Source organism: Camelus bactrianus, chromosome 2 (genome assembly GCF_048773025.1).
Source record: "Camelus bactrianus isolate YW-2024 breed Bactrian camel chromosome 2, ASM4877302v1, whole genome shotgun sequence".
Lineage (NCBI taxonomy): Eukaryota > Metazoa > Chordata > Mammalia > Artiodactyla > Camelidae > Camelus > Camelus bactrianus.
The window spans coordinates 85,750,843-85,778,675 of NC_133540.1; the positions used below are offsets into that span (position 1 = coordinate 85,750,843).

Genomic DNA, 27,833 nt, shown 5'->3' on the forward strand with positions numbered 1-27,833 from the left:
TCTGGCCTAGATAGAGAGAAATACTTATTGCAGCTTGTTTTTAATAGTGGACAACTGAAAACAGCTAAAGTTTTGCCAACAGAGGACTAGATAAGTAGAATGGTGTGCATATACACAATGGATAGCAGTTTAAAGGAATAATTTAGGTTTATAGGTATTGACTGGTATAAACTTTCTCTGTAAAACTGTATTCATTTCATTTATAATAACATAATCATGAGATTTGCTGTTTCTGACCAAGATATAGTAACAGGGGCTAGATTTATCCTCTTGTTTTAAACAACTGAAAAAAAATCAGATAAGATATATTGAAAAAACAATTTACATTCAGGAGACATCCAGCAACTTAGGAAAGTGATCCCTGAGACATACACAGGAAACAAATAAGGTGAGCCCTTTGATAGCCCAGGCTGACGGGCTTGAGAAGGTTTCATGCTGTGCCCTGGGATGGAGGTGACCTAGGCGAAGCATGGTGGACTCTCTAAGCTGAGGAGAATGAGCTGAGAGTTTGGGAAGACCATAGTGGAAAGAGTTCACAGGACACAGTACCAAAGAGGAGAGGTTGCACAGAGAGAAAACTCAACCTAACGGGTGCAGAGGGTCACCCTTGAGTACTCTGGGTGCATGCATGTAAGGAGACTATCCAGGCAGATAAAGAACCACCTGAAGGGATTAGAGATAACAGTGCCTAGTACTCACACAGGGCCAGAAATAGTGCCTGTTTTACTACACAGACTGGAAAAACTGAAGATTCACAGGCAATGTGTAGAATACACAGAGATCTAGCTAGTTAATGTACCTCTAGCCAGACTGATTAGGAAAAAAAAAATAGAAAACACAAATTACTAATATTAGGAATGAGAGAGTTAGTATAATTACAGATTCTACAGATATTAAGAGAGTAATAAAGGACTATGATAAAAAAAATTATAACTAAATTTAACAACTTAGATTAAGTGAATCAATTTTTTGAAAGACACAAAGTACCAAAGCTCACTCAAGAAGAAATCTAGAACCTAAAATAGCCCTATATCTATCAAAGGAATTACATTTATAGTTAAAGTTCTTCCCACAAAGAAAACTCTACGTCTAAATGGCTTCACTATGGTAAATTTTACCTAATATTTAAGGAAGAAATATTACCAGTTCTATACCAACTCTTCCAAAAAACTGAAAAAGAAAGAGTACTTCAAATTGGCCAGCATTACTCTGATACTAAAAGCAGACAAAGACATCAGAAGAAGAGAGAACTATAGACCAAAATCTTGCATGAATATAGATGCAAATATTGTGAACAAAATGCATCCAGATTTAATCTGACATATTAAAAGGATAATGCACCATGACCAAATGGAGTTTACTGTAGGAATGCAATTCACCATTTTTACAAACTAAAACCAAATGAACAAAAACTTTAAAAAGTATCCAAATAGTCTCAGAAATCACTTTGACAAAATTCATCTTTGATTTCTCAAAAATCTCTCGGCAGACTGAGAAGGGGACTTCCTCAACCTGATAAACAGCATCTATGAAAACCTCACAGCTAACATCATATTTTGTTAAAAGAATGAATGCTTCCCCGCTAAGATCAGGCACCAGATCCCTCTCGCCACTTCTATCTCCCATTGTACTGGTGTGTCTATTTAGTGCAGTCAGGTAAGGAAAGTAGTGAAACACATCGAGATTTGGAAGGAAGAAGTAAAACTATTTTTTATTTCAGAAAACATGACTGAAAATCCAGTGGAATATACAAAATAACTACCAGAATTTGTAAATTAGTTTAGCAAGTTTGCAAAATATATGGTCAATGTAATAATATGGCCATCGATACCTAGGTACTCACCCCTCATAATACATTTCATGGTGTAGTATATACTTACATAAATACACATAAATAAGACAAATTTTTACAGAAAATTTATGTCATGCTACATTAAGCTATGCTATTCCTTTAAAAAAAAAAGTGCTGATTGCCACTGGATTGTTTCAAACCCACACAGCTTGAAAATACCAGATTATAACATAACATAGGCATGGACAGTGACTTTCTCTTCTTCCAAATGTTTTGTCCAGGATAATATGTGAATAACTGGCATATCCTCAGTATCTATTGGATATTTTCTATGTGGCAGGCAATGTGCTAAGCACTTTATATACATCATTTCTCTAGTCATACTTATGAAGTGCTGAGTATTATTATTCTTAATATATAGGTAAGAAAGCTAAGGCTGCAGTAATTCTCTTAGGTTACCCAGGCACTAAATTATAAAGCCTGAGTTTGAATCTGAATCTTAGATACTGGCCAGGAACAGAGGAAGCTAGACAAGCAATTAAAATTTGCCATGGCTAGTATTCTTGTTATGGAGTACTTTAAATTGTCCTTCCAAAGTACTTAAACACATTGAAGTTGGTCATTTATGCTTGAGATTCTGGTATTTGTAGTTCTGATTTAATTCTAAAAACACTTCTGTTTGGTGACCAGTTATCCAGACCATTGTATCCTTAAATATCTGTTAAACATACTCCTCAAATTTTATTGAATTTTTCATTAATATCTTTGAAGAAGTAGAAACTCAAACCTCATCCATTTGGACTCTTTGTCCATCTTTCCTGAGGTTGCATGTAAGTACCACGAATGATAGGACATTCAGTTCTATTATGTTTCTAAGCTGGCATCCAACAAGAAGTCCTTTATCTCATCTGGTCCCTGGCCAGCTATCTACACACGCACTGGTCTGTTTGCTTCCAGTGGTTTTATCACTCTGCTACAGGAAACTCTGAGAAAGTGTCTAAGATGTCTTCCTAGGCCTCTTGCGTCCATTTAATTATTTGAGGTCATGACACCTTCTCAACTTCTACACAGGCTATGAGAAAAGGGTCCTTTGTTTTTGGATATCCCAAACCAATACCGAGGCTTTTGCCAGCTCTCCAAGACACATCTCTAGGCAATTTGACCAGCAACCTCTCCTTGGGAACGTCTTAAGTCTAAGCTCTCATCACTTCTTCCAGCTCTCCTGACTCTTTATACTTAGCCCTTCCATTTTCTAGTTTGAGTCTCTCTATCCTTCTGTAGACCAACAAAATTTGCCACCCCAAAGTGTGTTTCTTTGGCAGAGGATTAATTTAGGTCGATTATTACTATTATTATTTTTGTATTGTACTATAGTCAGTTTACAATGTTGTGTCAATTTCTGGTGTACAGCGTAATGTTTCAGTCATACACATACATACACATATTCGTTTTCATATTCTTTTTCATGTTAGGTTACTGCAAGATATTGAATATAGTTTCCTGTGGTATATGGAAGAAACTTGTTTATCTTAGGTTGATTATTTTTAAGAAACAGAAGATTCAGGGAGTTTTTCTTACAACCTCCCCTTAACTGCCTAAGAGAATTTAGATAAAGGGCCTGTTCCCAGAATAGAGCTATCATCAGAGCTATATGCAAGAAATAAGGCTTAGGTGTTGTGGGGGAAACCCAGCAGGACCTAGAATTCAGATTCCACTCTGTGTCCCACTGTCTTTGCATGGCCAAGCAAACATTTGTTTACCAAACGTTTGTTTTTCCATTTCAATGTAAACTGCCTTCCTTTGCTCTGAAATCTCAAACCATCATTCCTAACATCGTCTTTTGTCTTCAGCTGAAGATGGTATTTAAGGTGAGCGGTTTTGCCGTTTTGGTGAGTTACTCAGTTTTCCTGGGTTTCTCGCATGTATACAAGTTATTAAACTTTTGTTTGATTTTCTCCTGCTAATTTGTCTCATGTAAATTTAATACTTAGACCAGTCAGAAGAACTCAGAAGGGTAGAGGAAAATTTCTTCTTCCCCACAACTTCTAAAGTGCTAAGTCTTTTGAAATCCAGGAGCTGGGGAGCAAATTCTTTCTTCTCTTCTAATCTTTCTTATCTGTGTCACTTCTGTGAGTCAGTACACACAGATTGTCTTAGCTGATGCTTGAATACTTAAAGGAGGTGTGTAGTGCGAGCCCTGACAGTTGGCTTTTCTTTTTGTAATGCAAGTGCCTGACTTAAGCTTTGATTGTGGAGACATCCACTTCAAAGAAGCATCTACTTCAAAGATGGCTATCTCAAATAAACACATCACCAGCCCCTAGATAAAGACCCAGGCCATCCCTCCCCTCCAGACTCCTGTTTTAGAGATCTTGGTTGATTTCATAAGTGATGATTTGGGCTGCTTGTCTTCTCTCTTCGTATGCTTTTAATTTCCACTCTTATGTTTTAAATTCACCCATAAAGAGTGAGCCTTTGAAACCATAGACCCCCACCCTCCACCCCAATAAAGAGCAGAACCCCAGGCCTGTGCTCTCTCTCTCTCTCTCTCTCTAATTGTGTGTGACCTCACTGTGTGGCCTGAAGTGTGCCATGTAATTTCCAGCTCCTGTAAGTAATAAGCCGTTTATTCCCAAAGTTTCCTGATAGTTACTGCTGAGGACATTTTGCAATCATAATAAGAACCCCGAGGGCAGGTCCAGGCACAGCACTGGTTATTAATAGGCGGAGACTGTTAGGCAACAAGGTGGGAGAAAGAAAAGTCTAAGACTAAGTACAAAGTTTCCTTTGTAATTAGGAAATAATGGAATTATGAAAAAATCATGTTTCCTAAATATCAGGCCTCATTTGTACATTTTATTTAGAATACCTGGCCTTCAGGAGATACATATGTAAAGCAAAAGGAATTGGACTCAACTCGTTTTCAAACTGGACTCTTGGAAAGCTAAGGAGCTATTGACTGTTCCCCTAACCCTACCTTCTCTTTTCAGTTAGTACATCTGTCCTTGCTTTGATCATTTTACATACTGAGCTTGGTAAATATTTTTCCTTTAAAGCAAGAGTGAACAAACGGTTGAATCCCATTCCACTTGATTTTAATGTTTTATATATAACATGGCGGTTGGTGGTGTAGACGCTTGCCTATTGCCCCCACTGGCCTCCAACCTCCACCCTTGCCCAAAATGCACCAATGTCTGTTGGAAGGGAACACAGTTTTATTAATGGGAGGAAGAAAAGAGAAGCATGCATCTCACCCTCATAGGTCCACTGGACGTTGCAGAGGAAAGGTTCAAGGTAGAAGCTGATAGAACTACTCAAGAGTGAGCCTATGAACTTCTGAAAACAAAAGGGTTCCATACTTCTAGATGGTCAAGTATGGCACAGAGCAGAGCCCTGCTGGCCCTCAGCCCTGTAAGGAGCTTAGTACTGCTCTTGCACCCGAAGGATTAGAAGGTTTGGGAGCATCCAGGGATTGTCCTTGGTATGAACAATATTCTCATGTCAGGCATCACAGTCAAACAGGTATCAGATAAGAACCAAAGAAGCCACGGGAAAAGAGAAAAAAGAGGATATGTTCTGTGGTCATTGCCCCTGACTCACTGGTTTATAAACACTTCTTGAGGATTCCTAGGAGTAACAAGGGGACAATTTGGGGAAGATACTGAAGTATCCAGACTTCTAATGTAGGTTCTATTTAGCTAGGATGCATTTAGCCATATAACTGTCCCCAAAGCAAATAATGCTAAAGTTTTTCTAATCTAGAAAGAAACATATACATTCATACAAATTCCATCAAAATTACTCTTGTTACTCATGTAGCAGGACAACTTCCAGCTGAAGGAGTGATCCACCTGAATAAGCATTTCCATGGTGTTACTTTTTTATCTGAACAAGAGTTCTGGTTTGTTCCCAGCCTCACCTCTGACTCATCATTGTGAAACTAAGAAATCATTTAGCCTCTCAGCACCTCAAAATCTCCCTTCTGTGAATGAGGATAATAGGTAAACCTTCTCTTGCTTCACTGAGTTGTTGTGAAGTTTAATTAGATAATGTTTGCACAGCCCTTTGAACTCTACTAATTAAATTGATGTGTAAATATGGTGCTTCCTTTTATCAGGATGCCTTGACTGAGCCATTTCATAAAGACTTAAAGATGACTATGATAGAAGGATTCATAGGGAAAGGATTACTTTAAAAAAAATCATGTGAACTGAATTCTGAGATTGTCGAATAAGCATATGAAAATACTTAGCTGGGGTTCTAACTGATGAGAATAAGGATACAGTCTCCACTTGCTCAAGGGGTAATGGTTATACCTCATATAAGAGTAAACTTAGCTCCTAGGGTACAGAATCATGTCCTGTGTGTACTTCATGTATTGGTGGTGTTTTTAAAATGTTATATTTATTTGGTATATTCTGTTAAGACAGCATTGGTGATTTATTTCATATTTGTCATACAAGGAATCAAAAAATAACAGATTTGCAATCACCTAATAAGAAAGTCGTAACCTTTGAAGTAGTGTGATTCTGTGTAGGTCATCCATTGGTTAGTCTAACTGTCAAAGAAATTTCACCCACAACAGAGAAATCTTAGATGAATCAAAAATCTTACTAAATTTTCTGATAAGAATAGTTCATCCTAAAATAATTATCCCAATTATTTTGGAAAATCTATAATAATAAAGACCATTTTCTTCTGCCAGGAGTAAATTCATAGATGGATTAATTGGCTTGGGGAGAAAACACAAGCCTACCTCCATAAACCTGTCTTGGGCTTTAGTATATAATTGTATTTGTCAGCTAGAAATTTTTTAACTTAATTTATTTTTAAAGGTTATACTCCATTTATTGTTATTATAAAATATTGGCTATATTCCATATATTGTACCATATATGACATAGTTTATTGTATACATAATAGTTTATACCTCTTTAATCCCCTATTCTTTTATTGCCCCTTCCCACTTCCTCTCCCCAGTGGTAACCATTAGTTTGTTCTCTACATCTGTGAGTCTGCTTCTTTACTGTTATATTCACTAGTTTGTTGTATTTTTTAGATTCCATACATAAGTGATACTGTACAGGATTTGTCTTTCTCTCTTGACATATATCACTTAGCATAATACCTTCCAAGTCCATCCATGTTGCTGCAAATGGCAAAATTTCATTCTTTTTGTATGGCTAAGAACTATTCCATTATATAAATAAATAAATAAATAAATAAATAAATAAATAAATAAATAAATAAATAAATAAATAAATAAATAAAATGGAATATACCATATCTTCTTTATTAGTTCATCTATTGATGGACACTTAGGTTGCTTCCATATCTGGGCAATTGTAAATAATTCTGTCATGAACATTGAGGTGCATCTTTTTGAATTAGCATTAATGTTTCAAGTTAGTGTTTTGTTTGTTTGTTTTCAGATATATACCCAGGAGTTAAATTGCTGGGTCATGTGGTAGTTATATTTTCAGTTTTTTGGGAAACCTCCATACTGTTTTCTGCAGTGGCTGCATCAATTTACATTCCCAACCGTGTTCAGGGGTTCCCTTTTCTCCACATCCTCGCCAGCATTTGTTATTTGTGTTCTTTTTGATAACAGCCATTCTGACAAGTGTGATGTGATATCTCATTGCGGTTTTGATTTCCATTTCCCTGATGATTATTGATGTTGAGCATCTTCTCATTTGCCTGTTGGCCATCTGCATTTCCCCTTGGGAAAAAGATTATCTATTCAGGTCTTCTGCCTATGTCTTAATTGAGTTGTTTGTTGTTTGTTGTTTGTTTGTTTTTTGATGTTTAGTTGTATAAGCTGTTTATATATTTTGGATATTAACCCCTTATTGGTCATAGCATTTGCAAATATTTTCTCCCATTCAATAGGTTTTTGTTTTGTTGATGGTTTCCTTTATTGTACAGAAGCTTTTAAATTTAATTATGTATCATTTGTTTATTTTTGCTTTTATTTCCTTGGCTTTAGGAGACAGATCCAAAAAAAATATTGCTATGATTTATGTTAAAGAGTGTTCTGCCTGTGTTTTCCTCTAGGAGTTACATGGTCCTTGGTCTTACATTTAAGTCTTTAATTCATTTTGAGTTTATTTTTGCATATAGTGTTAGAGAATGTGCTAATCTCATTCTGTTATATGTAGCTGTCCAGTTTTCACAGAAACACTTACTGAAGAGATTGTCTTTTGTCCATTGTATATTCTTGCCTCCTTTGTCATATTAAGTGAGCAAAGGTGCATGAGTTTATTTCTGGGCTCTCCATTCTGTTCATTGGTCTATGTGGCTGTTTTTTGTGCCATGCTGTTTTGATTACTGTAACTTTGTGATAGTCTGAAGTCAGGGAGGGTGATTCCTCCAGCTCTGTTCTTCTTTCTCAATATTGTTTTGGCTATTTGGGACAAAGCTGGGAATTTTTAATGATGATATTATAAGTAACAATTAAATTTCATATGTTACTGAGTATCCTAGGATATAGAGTTGGTATGTTTTATCAGGAATTTAGACAGCTGATATGAGAGTTTTGAAATTGATAAATGTTAAGGTGAGAGTTTGCAACAGCAAATGTTTCTGTAAAATCTTAACAGCATTTTATTGTACTTGTAATGTTTCTTATTACCTATGTACCTGAGGAATATATCTGCTGATGGACCAGCCTAACATAAACATACTCTGAACTGTTAGAACCTTGAAATTCAGTTTCTGAATCGTATTTTCTGAAATATGTGTTCTGCCCCAAGTCCTCCTCTGAATGATAAGAGCAGAATTACATGGAAATTTCAGATTCTTTAGGTCCTGGTTGAGGATTTGTAAAAAGTATGAGGGTGCCTTAGTAAACTCCTGGGTATAACAGCACAGGTATGTATAGTGTTGACATTTCCAAAATAAGGCAAACAAGTATTGATTATTGATCTAAAAGGACACTAAAGAAAACAAAATACACATCTAAAAGTAAAATATATAGTCTCAGGAGGTCCTATAAGATAGAATTTGAGTTTGCTACTATAGGGAACCAGGGAATGAATATTCTATTTATGCGTCTAAAGTTCTGAATGAATCTATATCCTCATCCATTGGTATTGTTAACTAGAAGGATGAAAGTGTTAACAATCAGCCCTTTTTTTTTTTTTTTTGGTTTTAGTCTTTCCTTAGCTTGTGCTTTAAGAGAGTATTATGTACATTTAGACAGAAGTTCAGTCCCATTAATGATGCCAATATCATAGATGTGTAACCCACAAAAAACTCAAGCACTTCTTTGAGATTTTCAATTGGGGCTTGATAATAGAAAGTAAGTAAGCATAAGTCAGTATTCAAATTAGCTGTGACCTTATTATGACTAGGGAGTTCTTAGGGATTTTTAACAAAGAGTCCATCAAGAAATAATTAAATCTGCTGGTAATTCCATTTTCAGTGTACATCTCTCCCTATCAAGTTAGCAAGTGTGGGGTCACTGAGGAGGCAAGACTGTACCTCTGCTCCGGGCCAGGACATGAGGAGTACCTAAGGATTCTTAGAGACCCACCTCTTGAGTAGTCTGTTTACTCCAAGGGAGATACTGAATAAAAAAGTTTAAGGCTAATAAAGTTGTGCCCAGATCAAGCAAAAGGTTGTCCTTTAGCATTGTTAGAAATTTCTCCTTGTGAATTTAAGGATAAAATGAGAGATTGGGTATTTGATTCCTTTTGCTTCTCGTCTTACTCAATGAACAAAGTGCTTTGTTCGCTTCCTTTTTTTTTTCTCTTTTGTGCCAATGTTCTTTCTGTTTCTCTCTTTGTGTCTTCCTCTTTAATGACTGTGAGTGTCTAATTGTTTTATCCATAAGGCCATAGCTTTACTCTGAGTCTTACTCTGTTTTGTTCTTACGTTCTTTCAAAAATGCTCAGCCAAGTGCTGGAAGTCTGGCAGTGGGGCTATTATCCATTCTAGTTTTTCTTGTGTATTAAATTTCAGGCTAAGGTTATTCATGGAAGTTAGAGAGCTCACTACATCTTTATCAGGAGTTACTTCTGAACACTGTCTAAAGGTATTACAGAGCCTATCTCTGAACTCCCTGGAGGATGGCTTCTGTCTTTGCTTATGGGACTGAATCAGGGTTCAATCTATGTTTATAGGAATGATTTGGGGGGATACTTTCCAATATATGCAGTTTTTCTAAAACCCTCTGATTTCTTAAGCAATCTGGGGTCTTTGAATGCTGTCTTTCCATCCAGTTCTTTTGCATCTGAACATATGTACTATTTGATGTATATTTGGGGGTGCTGGATTATACACTCCTAAAACTATTCCTAATTCCTCTGCAATTTTTTTTCTTTCTAGGCTTTAAAACAACTTTAATATTTGGCTTTTGGCTCAATATGAAACTAGATCTTAAAACCAATGCAGTTTTTCTTATATCGGGTAGGGGGATTTAATTTTATGAAGCAATTGCACTTTGGGGATTTCTAGTCAACCAGAAGGTAAAAGGAACAAGTCAGAGGAAATGCAGAAACATAGGTTGGGGGAAGGTAAATAATAGGATAAAGGCTGTTAGATTTGTACTGAGATTTAGAGGAACCTAAAAGAGAGACCATTATTAGTTTTTCACCTTTTGTTTGCTTGGCCAAGACATCTTTTAAGGGAACAATTTTGGAATCTAAATGCCTTTGGATACTTCCTCAAAAACATTAAAGTATGCAGACCACTGGATGCTTGGAATTGTATTCATTATGTTCTAAGGCACCTTTCAAAAGAACACTTTTGTTCACATCACAAGTTCCTCAGAATAGCTATTATAATTCTAAATTATTCTTGGTGAAACGATGCCATTTAGAAAGGTAAGTATAAGAATTTGGGATATGGTACAAATCCATGTAAGAAGCAAGAGTCTACATTGGAGGTGGAATGATCAGGTTTAGACTGAGGTAGGTCCAGAAGAGTCCAGGACTGAAACACCTTAGCTCTCTTCTACAGGATTTGAATCCACCAGTAGGTTAGCGTGAACTTGTACTTGTGGCTGTGACACGAGTTCCAAGAGAGATAGGAAGCACACAAAACCTCTGTAAGGACCAGTCTCATCCTTGCCATAAAACAGAGCAGAGAAAGGTGGAAATGGGGGAGGACAAAGATAAAATAACCATCACAGTGCCAATGTGTTCTTCAGAGTTGTTTATAAAATTTGAAAATGGCACTGAAAAAATATTTTTCATGGAAGACCTCAATAGACCTGCTTACAGATGCATTCGTAGTTTCAGACAGAATATGTTATTTAACCAGTATCACAACTACCACAACTACCAACAAGAGCTTTTATCCAACCCATGTTTTTCCATCATATTAATAAGGGTTCAGTGAAAGTTTTTGTCAAAGTTAATGCTGCAATTAAGAAATCATCATAGTTTTCTGAGCATAAATGATCATCACTGCATTATTTAAAGCAGCAAAATATTGCAATGAGTGCAGGAATGAATGACTTATTGTGATAATTCATATAATTCTTTCATGTGGTTTTTAAATTTCAAATTTTTGATGAAATGGGAAAATGCTCACATTTTAATTTTAAAGCAAAGTGGTAAGATACATAGGCACAATACAAACAAAATAAACAGGCATCGTACTTTATATCTAATACAGAAATATTTCAAAATCCTAGAAATAAAAACAATAAAATGCATTTACCATCTTTGGATGGCAAGATTATAGTGACTTTTATTGTAATTTTAAACTTGTAGATGTTTTTCAGATTTTCTACAATGGACATACATAACATCATCATCAGAAAAAAACAAACATGCATTTAAGGTTTTTCCATTTTGTAATTTTCCTGGAATTAAAATCAAGCTCACATTTCCCTCTATTTTGAACATTGTACACTTGACCATTGCCAGTTTGATATTCTCTGAGAAATTGTAATGAACAATTACATTTGGAAGGGAGAGTTGGATCTTTCTCAAAAGCACAGGAGCTGGATTTTAACAACTATTTCATCAACATTTTCATCTTAAAAATATTTCCTGTGGCCATAATTATGTTTTTTTTCCTATTGGATGCCAAGAAGAAACAGGATTTTATAACTATCTTTAGAGCAATACTCAATATCTATGGGAGAACTGATAGAAAGAAAGAAGTTCTATGGGATAGTATTGGAAGCAAGTGAAAAAAATGTATCTTAATCACTGATGCTTCATTGGTATCATTATATGAGTGAGGAACCTATCAGATAGCAGCATCTGTCTTGGCACTGACTGCCACTTTCAGTTCTTACTCGCATATATCACAGGGTGACATTTAAGCCACCTGGAATGCTTAGTGGATATTCAGATGCTAAAGGAAAGCCTCTGACAACACAACAATAGGTAACCCTTTTCTGGCAAGGGATGTAGAATGTGAAAGTGTGTAAATCACCTGCCAGACACAATGTCAACCAGAGGCATTCTGGTAGAGAAAAGATGGTCACAAATCCTTCGATTCTCCTCCCATTGAGAAGTGGCGTCTCTATTCCCCCTTTTAAATCTAAGTGGATTCTGTTACTGCTTGACCAATAGAATATGACAGAAGTGACACTGTGCAACGGGCACCTTCTATTTCTTATCGCTCAGAACACCCACTCTTGGAGGCCAGCTGCCGGGCTGTGAGAAGCCCGAGCCACGTGGAGAGGCCACACCTGTGTGCTCCTGTTGACAACCCCAGTTGAGCTCAGCCACCATGAGCATCAGTTGCAGCCAAGTGAGTGCGCCATCTTAGACAAGCAGCCGAGCCACATCTTTAGATGACTCCAGCCTCAGCCACTATCTGACTCTAATTATATGAAAGACCCCAAGGACGATTCATCCAGCTGAGCTCAGCTAATTCACAGAATCATGAAACATAATAGTAAATTATTGTTTTAAGAAATTAAATTTGGGAACAGTTTGTTAATTTTTAACAAAAACAAATGGAACACTAGCCATCGTTAGCTGGTACTGTTGAAATAACATTTGAAATGAGTTGTGAAAATAGATGGTGATGTAAGATCTCTGTAGAGTACCTTTCAAACTGGAATGGAAAAATAGTGAGTAGAACTTACTGTATCTTACACCTTTCCAAGTCATATACAGATAAAATGAATCAATGAAACCAAGAAAAAATAAAAAGAAAGCTCAAGATAGCCTTTCATATTTGGAGTTGATGAGATATCACTTTGTGAACAGCACTTTACAGTTTACCACAACCCTGAGGAATATGATTTATTACCATCCTTTTCATCCTTCCTTCCTCTCTGCCTCCTTCCCTCTCTTCCTTCACTCTCCCTCCATTTTCCAAGTTGTTTTCACTCCACTCCACTCACCTTCAGCAGAATCCTGTTTTATTTCCATAATCTCATGCTGTTTATAGTACTTGAAATACAAAAAGATGCTGCTCAAGAAGATATTCGTTTGGAGAAGTCTGGTAAGCAGTCTCTAAGGTGAAAGGGTAAATCCTGGCAGGATTTCATCCAGAGATGCCGCCATGTGCTACTTTTGTTCTTCTGCTTGATCAGAAATGACCAAGTGCAGTTGGCTTCTTCCTTAGGAACAAAATATTTTGTATATTTTTTAAAGCCATGACAACCAAAACATTACATGTATCAACCTTTGTCATACTCGAGGACGAAGTTCAAGTATTTCCCAGTGTTTTACGACTCTGTTTTGCTTTCAGGTATTCCGAAGTTGATTACATCTGATATGGTTAAAGAAGGCGCTGCTGTCATTGATGTGGGTATCAACTACGTCCATGATCCAGTGACAGGAAAGACAAAATTAGTTGGAGATGTGGACTTTGAAGGTAATAAATTATATCTCTTTTGATAAGTGAAAGAAAAAACAGATTCTACTTCGCATGTTTTGATAGAAGAAAGAGAAACTTTCTATTTGATGGGGGCACTATTAAGTTATTAATCATTCCACCTCTTCCCTCTGAGGGAAAAGAGTTTAATCATACTTATTTGCTTCCTTCCTTCCTTCCTTCCTTTCTCTTGACTTCCTTCCTTTACTCCTGCCTTCCTGCTTTCTTACCTTCTTTCTGTCCTTCCTTCTATCCTTCCTTTCTTCCTTCGATCCATTCTTGGGAGAAAAACATAATTGCACCATTAATACTTGAAGAGTAAAGTCTTTGTAATGCAGTTTTTTTTAGTGAAAGAATTCGGGCAGCCTTTTATAGTCGGCATTATTTTGACATGTTGGAATATATCTGTGTCCTTCACCATCCATGCTCTCTACTCAGTCATTCCTCTCAGAGCCAGAAGTCATCGTAGGGTGTGTTTGCTAACCCAACTATATTTTAGATCCAGACAGTTACCTGGATAATTCAACATTCTTCACCTGTGTTTTAAAGAGGATGAGAAAGAGAAGGTAGGCTACCATTTCAACGGCCAGTAAAGGAGATAAAGCAGCCAATGTGTAGTAATAAAAAAACCAATTCTAACCAATGCCTTATCTCTACAGATGAGGAAACTGAGGACCAAGACAGACATATTTTTTGATGCTGACCCCTAATCCAATTTTACTTCCAATATCTTTGTCAGATACTTACTTGCATTCAGGTTTTCAAAATAATCTAGGAATCTTAAATGTCTAATAAAATATGCATCTAATAAAGTGGAGATATTTTCATATTAGAAATATTGTGTATATTAGGTTCACCATTACAGCCAAAAAAGCAAGGCCATGCAAGAACTCCATTAGTCATTAGTGTGTCTTTACAGACAAACTGAAGGGGAAAATAGTGCAATTTTCAAAATAATTCAAATTTGACATTACCTCTTGGAATCTGGTCATCAGCTGATGGTTTACCCAATTCCTAGCATGGTGTGAAATACAGTTGAACATGCAGGAGCTCAGAAGTGTCTTTCTGAATAGGGTATTGGCCCCAAGTATGCGAGCTTCTAGGGTGCATCAAGGACCAGATCTAGTGGGCAATCTGAGCCTGGCGCTAAAAAGAAAAGGAAAACCTGAGGACAAAATACTCTAGGGACAGAATGGTTAAGAGAACAAATACAGATGGACCTTATCAAAGAGCACACTCCTGCCCTTACAGGCTGTCATTTCCAGGGCCTTGCTAGGGATCAAGCTTCCAGCCTAGCAGGGAGTGCCCTCCAAGTTAGTGTGTGTGTGTGTGTGTGTGTGTGTGTGTGTGTGTGTGTGTGTGTGTATCTGTATCTGTGTCGTGCTTACATGCTCACCTCTCTAGGATATGACCTCGTTTCTTTATTTCATTTTCATGTTCAGTCACTAATGTGAGATATCAATAATTTACTTGAATTTCTCAACTTGAAAGAGTAAGGATGCATTTCATTTTAAAACCTGACCTTATTAGTTTTTGCACTGTCATTCTTCTTCTTGCTTGCATTATAGTTACCATGTGTTTACTGCAAAATCACCACACACTTACGATGCACCGGGATGACACAGACAGAACATGATAAGCAGCTCAAGGCGGGAAAAGCAGGGCTGTCTGAACTGCACAACCTTGATTGTGCTTGTGGGGCAAGCTTACCCTGCAGTTGGCAATATTTTATAAGACCCTTCTCTCATATGATATTTCACTGGTCTCAGATCACTTCCATACATTCTTACACTTAGCTAAGAATTTTTTTTCTCATAAGGGTATTATGAAAATATTAAAAAATGAGCTTTTGGGGGTGGGTACATATGCTAAGTCACAGATAAGCAATCCCTTGGTAGTATCTGTTAAATTAAATTGCAGTTATGTGTATCTAAGTATATAGTGAAACAAAAAAAGGAAATGATCAAGAGAAACAAGATGCAAGATGAATAGGAAAGAGCGCTGGACTGGGAGACTGGAGAGATGCTTTCAGATTTAGTATTGGAACACTATAACTTTGCAACCTCTCTGGCCATCTATGTTGTTATCAGTTAAATGATAGCAATGATAGCATGGCTCCTTCCAGCTCTAATACTTAGTGCATCCTGAACATTCAGCTGAATGCTACCAAGTGATTGTGTAAAAACACTGCAACCTTCGGAAAGTCAGGTTTTTCTGATCCTATCATAAAATACGCCCATGTGATTGATAATATTACTCTTGTTGCCCTGCTGGTTCCTGGAGCCAGAGCCCTGAGGAAGACCTGGACTTGGTAGAGAAGGTCTTGCCGGCGAGGCCATGACTCAGCCACCCAGAGGAGCACACGAGTGATAGGTTTTGACATGTTGCTCTTCAGGTTGTTCATCAGGACTTAACCTGAGTGCGGGCTGATCCCTCAGCTGAGAGGGAGGAACTGCAGCGTGGGTTATGCCACAAAACTTATTGGTAGCGTTTGGCTGCAAGTTGCCACAGGGGAAGTGTGGCTGCTGAGTATCGGTGGAAGTTTCACTCTAACTATAGCCCAGATGGATACACCAGATAAAGGTAAAACGCAGGGCTGAAGTACACTGTCCTTGCAGAAGTCTTTGGCTCACTAATAAAGGAAACTGGATGACCTATTTCAAGCAGATTACTTTGATGGGAATAATTCTTAAAGATTAGTTCCATCTGTGACCCTACTTGGGCACTCTTGGAAATATGTAAAGAATGGCAAATTATTTCACAAATGCAATGATCTGTAAAACCAGGAGTCATTTTATCTCTTATATAGATGCCCATTTGTAATCTAAGAAAATATAGATGCCCATTTGTAATCTTCATTCTTAGAAGTTTTGGCTTCAATTTTGAATCAGGCTTCTCTCTAAAAAGAGCGATATTTTACATCAAATACAGCATGATGGTTGCATCACCACTTACTATTGTTCTTGACAAAAAAAGAGACGTAAACACATCCTAAATATTTCCCTTTGACTTTAACGTCAGTGTTTTGTTTTGGTTTAGATATAATTTCCTCTCGACCACATCTTCCTTCACCTGCTAGGGTTTCCTGCTCTTATTTCCTGCTCTCACAGTTAGTGTTTATAAAGTGTTACGGGGCGCTAGTATTGTTTTCAGCCTTTTATATAAGATAACCCTGTAAGTAGATATTCTTTAACTTTGAGTTCTGATGATAACCCTAAAAGGTAGGTAATGTTATTATCCTCTATTTTACAGAGGCACCAGAGCCTGGGCATCTTGCCTGAAATGACACAGTATGGGGCGCCGTGGGTTCATAGGCACCTGTAATCTCTACCCTCTATTATCTCTACTATCCTATACGTCACTTGGTTAATAGTTCCCTTTTAGAACATGAGGTTATTTCTTTATTCCCTCTCCCCTCACTCCCAGATATGTATAATAGCAGTTTTTAAAGTGCCTGAACAACAGTGTTGGTACACAACAGTCCTCCCTTCACATGGTTCTGATATACACAAATCTGTTACCACGGTGTAGCTAGATAGCACCAGTCTCCCAGTAAAGGGATTCAGATGTCAGTTAGCATGGTGTATTAACTGTCATCACATAAAGTGCAAGCTTCTCTGCTCGCTCTTCAGTGCATAAATCATTATGTCAGTAGCAAATGTGCATCATGGTCTGTGACCGATCACATATCACTTCTTTCAAAACCTCTTGGTGATTGGTCATGGCACATCCATTATTCTGTTCAGACAACACTGACTCCTTGTCTCTTGGTGATAAACCACATGACATTTTACAAAATTAGATCACGGAAAGAGGGAATTGCCAGCAAAGAAATGAAAAGTGCTAATGCTGAAAGTAAAATTTGGAATATTGACAATGCCACCATTTGGCATTTGAGAGACTCCAGCTACACTGCTAGACAAGCTTAGTGAAGGTGAACTAGTTGACATAAATGAGGAGAGTGGTTGTGACTGAAAGGATGATGATGCCCCAGAGGAAGGGACGCTGGCAGAAAACTCTACATTAAAGGGACTCTCAGAGATCTGTCATGACATTGAAAGGACAGACAGAATGTTGGAAGCAGAACTAAATTTGGAAGGAATCTTACAATTCATCAATCACAAAAAAGATGCTAGCCCCATACCATAAGGAGTATGATCAGAGGAAGACAGGCACCAGTCAGACTACTCTGCATAAGATTTTTACAAATAAATAAAGCACTTTAATTCTCAAGGTGTCTTATGTTTTAAATTATGGCATAATAAATAAATACTACTTTTACTATTACTTTCAATTCTTATACATTTATAAACAATAGTAAGAGAGTTTTTAATGTTTTGACCAAAATTTTTTAAAGGTCATTGAACAAACGTAATTTCCCCTATTGATTATTAAGATTGCTTTGCACAATTTCAACTCACACAGTCATTTTTGTGGTCTTACATTACTATAAGAAGTGAGCACTGCCTGTATTTATCTGTATATCCAATAAAATTCGTGAAATCAGCGGTCATGTAGTTCAAATCCATATCCAACGTCATAATCACTTCTACTGCATGCTTATTGGGTTGTGTTTGATTACGATTTCTCAGTGTTACTACCCATGTGGGTTGTGCATTGTTGGAGGTATTCTTTGCATAACATCTTTTCTAGGAAACCACACTGGTGCTTTTCCTTAAAGTAGATCCAAGCTAGGTTTTCTCTGCAACACAATTCCTTTTTGGGTGCTTTGAGGAGTTAATAATGCCTTAAGGTTATTGCTAAATTATAGTGCTATTTTGTCTTATATTGATCCTCTGCTGTAGAACTCAAGACAGATCGTCATTGCTTCCAGCATCTGACAGATGCTTACTATGCCCGTTCAGCTACTTGAACATCGCACCCCTGTCTAATTGGACATTAAAAGAAGAAATGGTTTTTTAAAACATCAGTGATAAAATCATTTTGTATGTCTAAAAATCATTTTTCATTATGAATAATCATAAAATAATCTTCTGAAAAATTTGGATTTTCTATGTAGATGTTTTTCAAAAAAAACCCACAGTGAGACATACCCACTTTCCCCTGGAATTTCTTTTAATTGTTTTCTATTGGTAACTTTGAAAGGAAATTCATACATTTACAACAAAGAAGGCTGTATTCTCATGAAATAGAAACAAGAGATGATGTGATGGAAGTTATAAATAACAAACTAGAAAGCGGTCTGTGGGCCAGGACTCAGAAGCTCATACTCACAATGCCTTCAGAACAGCCCTTCACTGAGTGGATATTGTCAACTGAACAATCTGATCACTGACTTCCCATGCTGTTACTTCAGCTAAGCTTGTTCACATTGGTGAACATTCAGGCCTCATTTACACCTTGTAGGTAATACACAGATGTGTCTGTAATTTGGGGGAGCTTTAATAACTTCACTTCCGTTTTGTGATGAATTCTGCAGGGACTGAGGTAGAATGAAAGGAACTGAACTGTCTGCTCAATGTTCCGTCGCTTCTCTCCTCCCTGCCTCCATCCCTGACCACACCTCTCCTCCCACTGGTCTGTACCAAAGCAGGGAGTGAGATAATGCTGGGAAGAACTGGTGAGAAGAAGCAAAGAGACAGGAAGGAGGAACAACGTGTAGGCATTTTTCTCAGAACCAGAACAGGTGGGGTTAAGGGCTAAGAATGATGCTCTTTGCTGACTTAGACCTATAGAATAGTAAATAGAAATTATAGAGATAAGTCGAAAGGCACATTATATTGTTGATGAAGCTGATTTAAATTATAAAAACAAAGAAGCCACTTTTTATGGAAAAGAATGTCTAATCTTCTAACAGAACTGATTTTTTTTTTTTTGCTGTTGTTGCTTCCAGATAGTTTGTGTATGCATATTTTACATACTTTGAGGAATACATGACTTCTGCACTTACATTTTTGTCATTTATGTTCCATGCTGAGATTCTAGTTCATGGTTATGTTTAGTGACTGTATCATGGTTTGCTTCTTTCTCTTGTTAAATGCTTAAATTATTTTCCCCCTTTCCCCTCTAAGTATTATACAAGAGGATAGGTTAAGCTGCTATGACAAAGAGACACCAAAATACATAAACTCAAACAGGGTAGTTTAGCTTGCTCCCATAGAAGTCTGGAGTTGGGCAGGCCGCCAAGGGAGTTACGCAGCCCTGCTTCATCCCGGGCTACTGGTTTCATCCACCTTACTGTTTGTATTAGTTCGACAGAAGTGTTGTAACTAAGCACCACAGACTGGTGTCTTAAATAAAAGAAATTTATTTAATACAATTCTGGAGACTACAAGTTAGAGATCAAGGCGTTGCCAGGGTTATTTCTTCTAATGCCTCTTTTCTTGGCTTATAGATAGATGGTCGTCTGCTTCCTGTATCTTCACTTCTATACAGGTTTATATCCATATTTTCTCTTCTTTTTTTTTGTAATGAAAAAAAATTTTTTAGTTGTCTCTTACCTTTAATTAGCATCTAAATAGATAACATGTTCTAGAATTATACTATGGAAATATCTATGAACCAAATAGATAAAATTTCTGTCAAATGCCTGGGAAAGAATGGTGTCAGTCAGATTCACCCAAGGTGTTAGCAGCAGCATCTATGCAGCCAGGGCGTGGTCAGTGTTTGGGGATGGAGGTAAATATCCACAACCCATGCATGCCTTTGGTTTCTTTTAGTGCCTGATTTACCATCTGGTGATGCGGGCAGTTTTCTTCTCCTTAAATTCTTGACTCAATCTGAATCTCATACATTGCCCCATAACCTCCTGAAACATCAGTGACTTTGATAGCTGTAGCTCGGGGAAACTTTTCTTTGAGAATTTGGGTCACTCTGAGTGCCCCCTCAGCTTGCAAGGCAAACATCTGCTGGGCACAGAGAAGAGGAAGCCCCAGTCCCGTGGAGCAGAGGCACTGCCGTGGCCGAGCTCCGTGCCGCCATGCCTGGGTGATGCCCAAACTTCCTCTTCTTGGAAGGACATCAGTCATATTGGATGAGGGCCCACCCCAAGGGCTTCATTTTAACTCAGTTACCTCTTTAAAGATCCTCTCTCCAAATACACTGACATTCTGAGGTACTGAGGTTAAGACTTCAACATACACATTTTGAGGGGACACAATTCAGCCCATAACATGTTCCACTTGAGCATTATTGGATGACAGTTGAATTACCTCCTCATACATGGTTTCTTCCATGGGAAGGTGAAAGAGAGACAGTCAGGTGACTTCACCTTTAAAAAAATTGAACTGGAAGTTGCATATATCATTTCTGCTAGCACCCTATTGACCTGAACATGTGACACGTGGCCACTCCTATGTGGGAGTGAAAAAGCTATGGAATCCGTGGTCTCTAGATGGGAGACCAAACTTGGCTGAATAATGATCCATTCTGTACATAAGAACTTGAAGACCAATCTCTTACTTGGGGAAAAAAAAGAGAGACAGAGAGAAAGTGATTTCTTCACCCAGCATCCATATACCATTCAGTCTTCTCTGAATTCATTCCATTGTGAAAACCTCAGGAACAATCTCATTATTGTCTGCTTGCTTTTCAGTCAGTTTCAAAACATGACCTGCTTTTTAACTCTTTCCTATGAGGTTAATGGATGCCTAGTGTCAGCAAAGGTGTATCTTGGCTCAGTTCTTACAGTGTTAACTCTGAACTCTCTGTAAGTGAAAGGTATTTAGATTTGCAATAGAATTTCTGTAGTTAGTACAGCCTCATCAAAATATCTTTAGTTATAACTACATTCATTTTTATTATTCAATCATTGGTAGAGACTAGACATTTTTTGACTACTGCACGCAATGTCAAAAATTATATCGTCTTTTTGTGGCTTCCATTTTTCACATCACCACCTTACTGACCTTATTTTCAGTCTCTTGATCATGACTGATGTTTTCAGTAGCCATTCAAATTCACTAGGCCATATCTTTTATTGAAATGTATGTCAAGCAGTACGTCTAGGAATCAGAAAACTAACAGAGGGAGCAGGTCTAGAGACCAGCCTTGGCCCAGACACCATCTGCACCGTGTCCTGACAAGGAAAGGCATATGACTTATCATTTATTTTGACTGGAGAGAAAGAGAGACTCACAAAGTGAGATGCAGCAGGAGAGCAGGAGGCCCTCAGAGTGGTATGCAGGGAGGGGAACCAGCCAGGGTTGGGTCCGCAAGCTACTCGCTGCACCTGCTGGCCTCACCATGGCACACGAACTGGTACCAGATGACCTGCCTCCCAAGAAAGGGCTCCCAGGGTGTCCCAGGCTGGGCTGGGGTGAATCTGGAACATCAGACAAATGGGGTAGCTACAGAGGGTAGGTCAGCCAAGGCTGAATTGGGCCATGTCAGCCAAGAGGTGGACTGGGGAGTCTGACTCAGACTCAGGGCCCCTGGCCTGGGGAGACGGGGCTGTTGCCACTGCCACGAGTCTCTCCTGAGACCAAGGGCCAGGCCTGGACACAGCCGATCGAGTCCCCAGTAGGAGGGCAGTGGTACTTCAACACAGCCCAGAGCAAGAAGGCCTGGGTCATACTTGCAAGGAGCTGGGGACAAGTCTATGAGAAAGCCTTGGCTACTGTTCTCAGGCCTAGGGCTGCACAGGGTCCCTAAGACCCACGCTTCTTCTGGTCCAAGTACTAAGGTTTTTGTGTGTGTGCCCAGCCCTGGGCATACTTAGAGGTAGCAACAGGGGTGCCACATCATGAATGGCCTTATAGACCATGGAACGGAATTTGAATTTTACTCTAAGTGCAGTGGAAAGCCATTGGAGGATCTAGGACAAAGAAATGACATTTAACTTGCATTTTAACAGGATCACCCTGGTTTTCTGAGTGGCAAATAGACCTTAGAGAGCTAAGGGTACAAATACGGTACCTTGTAAGAGCCTATTGTAATTATGCAATAAGAAATTATCTGAGATGGGGCGTGGACCAGGGTGGTAATGAGTGAAAGTATTAAGAGGTGGTTAGATGGTAGATATAATTTAAAGGGAGAGTTAGAGTGACTGGCTAAATGATTAGATATAAAAGAAAGAGGAGAATCATTTATGACTCTAAGAGTTTTCAAATAGGCAAGAGTGAAGGTACTTGTTCTAGAATCCTTTCGAGATGAATCTGAAAGGATAAATTTCATCTATATGTGCGTATACAGGACAGAGAGTGGGCAGAGGGAAAAAGGGGCTCTTTCCATGTGGAGGAAACAGGAGATCAAAGGGAAGGAAGAAAAATTACAAAAGGCCTTATGTACTCAATAATAGGTCCAACACTGTTTGTTGAATGATGTATGATATTCTAAATAATTGTGATTTGTCCCCAGATTAGCTGGAACTTTGCTTTCTTCAAAAGACTGTCCACTGGACAAGAAATCTCTCCTAGAGCAAAAGGGAACCTATAATTTGGGATTCCCATCTGATCAGAATTATGCTTCAAAACTCCAACCCAATAGTCAAAACCTGAGGAGAGAAGAGGGTCTAGAATTACATAGAAGGTACCAGTCTTCTAAGAAACTACTAGAAAAAACTAAAACTCCTGGCGTGCTTTTAAAGCATCTCATCTACATTTTCTCTTCTTTTACTATTGTCACCTCCAGATGTCTTGTTTGTGCATAGTACTCTGCATTTGAAACCTGAGAGCTACCTTTTACTCCATGCTGATTATATAAAATGTACGACTCTTCATAAAAGATTATGATTGGAGTTAGGCTGACTGAAGTTTGAATTCTAGCTCTGTTGCTTAAAACAATTATGATCTTGGCAAATCACTTAACCTCTCTGAGGCTTGATTTTATCATTGAAAAACAGATAATAGTATCTATCTTATAGAGTTGTTATGAAGATTAAGTGAAATAATCACCTCCCATGAGCTAATGTATGTGACTTGCTGAGAAGACAGTGTATGTGTGTGTCTGTGTGTGCATATTATTCGGCCTTTCTCTTTGTTCCTACTATGGTACTAACCTGAAAGTATATCACTTCACATTTCAGTTACCACCCTGCTCCTCATTACTTTTCTGGCCTCAACTCTCTTCTGGTCAGGCCTGTTTTCACCCAACACTCATACAAATCAACTTTAAAGCATTCATGTTTATCCTCATCTTCTCCAAACTCCTGTGGTAGATCTCAATCTGCCCTACTCATTTTGCTCTTAATCCTATACTACCTTGCACTTTTATTTAGTTGTTCCCTACTAAATTGTCTGCCTCCGTAAGGGAAGCTTCTTGTCCTACATTTCTTCTGTATCTCCATCCCGTACCAGGTCTCAGCCTTCTTAGTCACGTCATTGGTCATTGGTGTATGATCATCCTCGATACTTACAAATCTCTAGTGTCACTCTTATATTACAGGAGTAATTCCTTAAAATTGCCTTAATGGGAACAAAAGCTCTCCCTCAAGGTAGCATCCAACACATTATTTATCTACAACAACCCTGATTCAGTAATGATACATCCATTGAGTCATACATTGATTTAATCAGCACATATTTCTCACTCAACACACCTTCCAGGTACTAAGGATATAGCACGCACAGATAGACAAAGTCCCTGCCCTCATGGAACTTATAGTCTCCAGATTATATGTCAAAGCAGGCCTCTTCCGGAAGTGGTTTTGCACTGCTTACTCCCAAATGGGTGTTCTACAAGATGGGAAAGTAAGCACATGTTACCAGTTTCTAAGGAAATAAGACTATTTTGGAATGATACCATTTTGAGAGAACTATTAATCTGTGATATTGTAAGGAACCCAATTAAACTGACTCTCTACCAAGTCAGTTTTCAGTGTTAATCATTTAATTTGATGATATGTGTCTTAGTCAGTTTGGGTTGCTATAACAAATTATAGCTATAGACTGGGTGGTATAAAAAAAAACATTTATTTCTTACAGTCCTGGACACTGGAAGTCCAAGATCAGAGTGCCATCACAGTCAGATTCTGGTGAGAACCCCCTTCTGAGTTGCAGACAGCTAATTTATCATTGTATCTTTACTTGGCACAAAGAGCAAGAGAGCTCTCTGGGGTCTTTTTTTTTTTTTTTTTAAGAGTAGTAATCCCATTCACGAGGGTGGAACCCTTATGACCTAATCACCTCCCAAAGGCCTCGCCTCCTAATACCATCACACTGGAGTGTAGGATTTCAACATATGAGTTTTGGGGAAACACAAACATTCAGTTTATAATAATATAGTTGATCAGTCTGGCTCAAAATATCAATGTTTTGTGTTAGATGATTACAAGGTAGCTCAAAAGTCCAGCTTTGGTATAAAAGAAGACCTAACACTGAAACCCAGAGGTTACAGCCACTTTGAAAAAAGCTGATGGAAATTGGCAAATGCCTCTGTTAGACAAGCTATTACTAATACTGTGGTCATAGTGCCACACATGTCATTTCAGAAAACAGGTAGAACCACTGATCGTCACTATGATATTCCTACCAGTGACCCAACTGCCACCTTGTTGCTTACCACATGGTCAAGATGCTTACTGTAAAGTCTAGGTCTTTGAAATCAGGTCAGTCTTTAGAGACATTCTTTTTAAAAAAGTAGGATGTTTTCGACACTGAATGATCTACCTTTATAGAGAATAGTTAAAGCTGAAGCACAAAAAAGCTGTCTGCTGGAACAAAAGAAGTGCCTGATGCCTCTGTAAGTCTTTCTTCTTCTTTTATACTTAATGATGAGATTTGTTGTAGTTGTTTCTCAGCTTTTAAAAATAAAGCTATCTATGGGAGGACAGTATCATCTTCTAGTGTCTTGGGTTGATTATGGCAGATCACTGAGATCAAGGTCCTGCCAAGACATTTTGAGGATACTCCAAAACAGCCTATCTAGTTTACAGATTGGCCACTCTATCATAGGAATGTCCCAGTGGCTTGAGGAAAAAGGACTGGGGAGAACAACAAGAGTAAATAATACATTTTTGTGAAGGAAGTCATGAAAGGAAGATAGTTTTAGTCATGTTGACAGAGTATTAGAAATACCATGACAGTGATCCCCACTCCTACCTACCAAAATGGAAATTGGCAAAGATGGCTAACACCATTCAAGGTCAGAAAGGAGGTTCCTCTGGTGGGCCATAGACAGAGTTTGTAGAAAACAATTTCAAAATTTCAGCAGGTGACTGATTGACTATTTGGATTCACTGAAAGTCATCTAAGTGGTACGAGCGGTATTTTTAGATATTCACATCTATGAGACAGATAGGGGGAGATACAGATTTGATTTAACATAAGGATAACAGTCACTAAAGCAAAAGAAAAAAGGCTCAGCCACCTTATTCATACAGAGAGTATAGTAAATAGGTAAAGGAAGTCTTTGTAAGTACAACTCACCAGCCTAATGAAGCCAACACAATTCGTATACAAATGTGATCACAGTCTCATACTCTTGTCCCCAGTAAGGCATCAATCCTGTCTGTTCCATTAATACCCGACTAGAAGCCATGATAATGAATGCCTTAATATGTGCAGAAAACTTGTAGAAACCCCAGGAATCAGGCAACTAGGTAAATGCAAGAGAAAGCATAGTAAATTGCCTCTGGGCCACCTGACTCCTTGTTGCCTTGCAAGAATTCAGTGGTGAGCCATTCAGTTGCAAGGAGCCCTTTACTCTCTCTCACTCATCATGCTCTTAAGTGTCATTTTTTATATCAACCACATAAGAATGTGGAGTGTTTTCCATATTGCTTCCTGAGTCATACTTTTCTCCAGTCTTATGCCAGTCAGGTTTTTCTGGTTGTTATTCATGTACTTCATTTTCCTGAAGCTTGTCTCTCCTTCATTACAGTGGACATGTTTGAGAGAGGTCATGCCTAAATGGACTGCATTTAGAAGCATGGGAAAATCTCCAGGCATTTAATTTAGACAATTACACATGGATTCTAGGAGGCTGAAATTCCTATGAGTGGGACAAGGAATTTTCCTTCTGCTGCATTGCCACAGATAAGGAATCATCCCTTTTCCTTTGGGAGAAGGGAGTTGGTTTTAAAAATGAGTTGTAGCATTGTTGGAAATCTGACATGGGCTTAGAGTACTTCCTTGAAAGAGACAGAGAATTGAACAAAATACAAAGGGAAATAAAACAATACCATAGGGACCTGAGATATCAATTCCTCTTCTTCCACCCCAAAATAGACTTACAAGGCACAAATATATTCTTTGACTTTGCCAGAAGATACAATTTCCAAATGGTAGTAGCAACATTAATTATTTTTAGTTACATATGAAAATTCCATTATTTGGGAATTTTGGAATAGTGTATAATGTACTGAAGCAGAAATTCACTATCTGCCTAAGAATTAGTGAGTCTTCCTAACAAAAGTATCTTAGATGAAATTGGATTTTTAAGCCCAGGCCCTGGGAATCTGGGAACATAGAGTTTCTAGAGGAAATAATGACACACAACACACAAACCAGAGACACCCTGTCATGAAGCATGGGTTGCTGGTGCCAAAAAGTTAATGATCACATACTTCTTATTTTATTCTTACATTAATTGTTAAAAGGCATTTTAATTCCCCTTATGTTGCTATAAGTATCCTTAATTAGTAATATTTCCACACCTTGTGACCATGTGTCACACTGGACTTTTTTGAGGCACACACATAAACTGAATACATACTTTCTTTCAGCATCCCTGCCATAACCTCAGATTTTAAACCTCTGCTCCATACCCTATTGTTCCTTTCCTGACACAGAAAGATGGTTAACTTCAAGTAAGAAATGATGAAAATAATGTCAAGCCAAACCTGTCTTATTTCTTCTCTTTAGAAATCTGAATTCAGTAACATGATAAAAAGTAGCTCCCTACCTAGCAGAGAAAAGGAAGCCCAGCAGATTAGATTTAGATTCCAGGCTGAAAACCGATTTCTTGAATAAAAAAATTTAATAGCATTCAAAACCTTGAAACTTTATGAAACTGCAACATGAATTTCTCCTTTATTATAATTTTCTTCTGAAAATTATCTTGTAGTACACATTTTCTCTCCAATTTCTCATCTTGCAAAACTGGTTATTCCTAAATATATAAATAACCAAGTTCACTCGCAGAAGTCTTTTTAAAAGCTTATTCGCAGAAACCATAGCTGCCATCACCCATCCTAAGCGTCCTGACCCCTCACTGTGGGTTCACGAGGCCCAGGACCACCTCCCTCGCCTCATCTCTTTCTACTCCTCATTTCCGCTAGGTGCTTCAGTCATGGTGAACTTCTTTAAGCTCCTCCATTGAGTCCGCTTCATTGTCAAGTCCAAACCTC

The 27,833-nt window shown here is 38.1% G+C and overlaps 1 protein-coding gene and 1 pseudogene across 6 annotated transcripts in view; one reads left to right on the forward strand and one right to left on the reverse strand.

The window, feature by feature from the left end:
- MTHFD2L (methylenetetrahydrofolate dehydrogenase (NADP+ dependent) 2 like) overlaps positions 1 to 27,833 on the forward strand; it is a 115,194-nt gene that overhangs the window by 79,975 nt on the left and 7,386 nt on the right. For 5 of the 6 annotated variants that reach the window (XM_074345073.1, XM_074345081.1, XM_074345098.1 and 2 more), the window contains one exon: positions 13,460 to 13,585. In XM_074345073.1, coding sequence (XP_074201174.1) covers positions 13,460 to 13,585 — 126 coding nt within the window. Of the gene's footprint in view, positions 1 to 13,459; positions 13,586 to 27,833 lie in introns of those variants that run through there. The other variant, XM_074345089.1, reaches the window with a different exon arrangement.
- LOC123612606 (bolA-like protein 3 pseudogene) lies at positions 16,431 to 26,834 on the reverse strand (annotated as a pseudogene).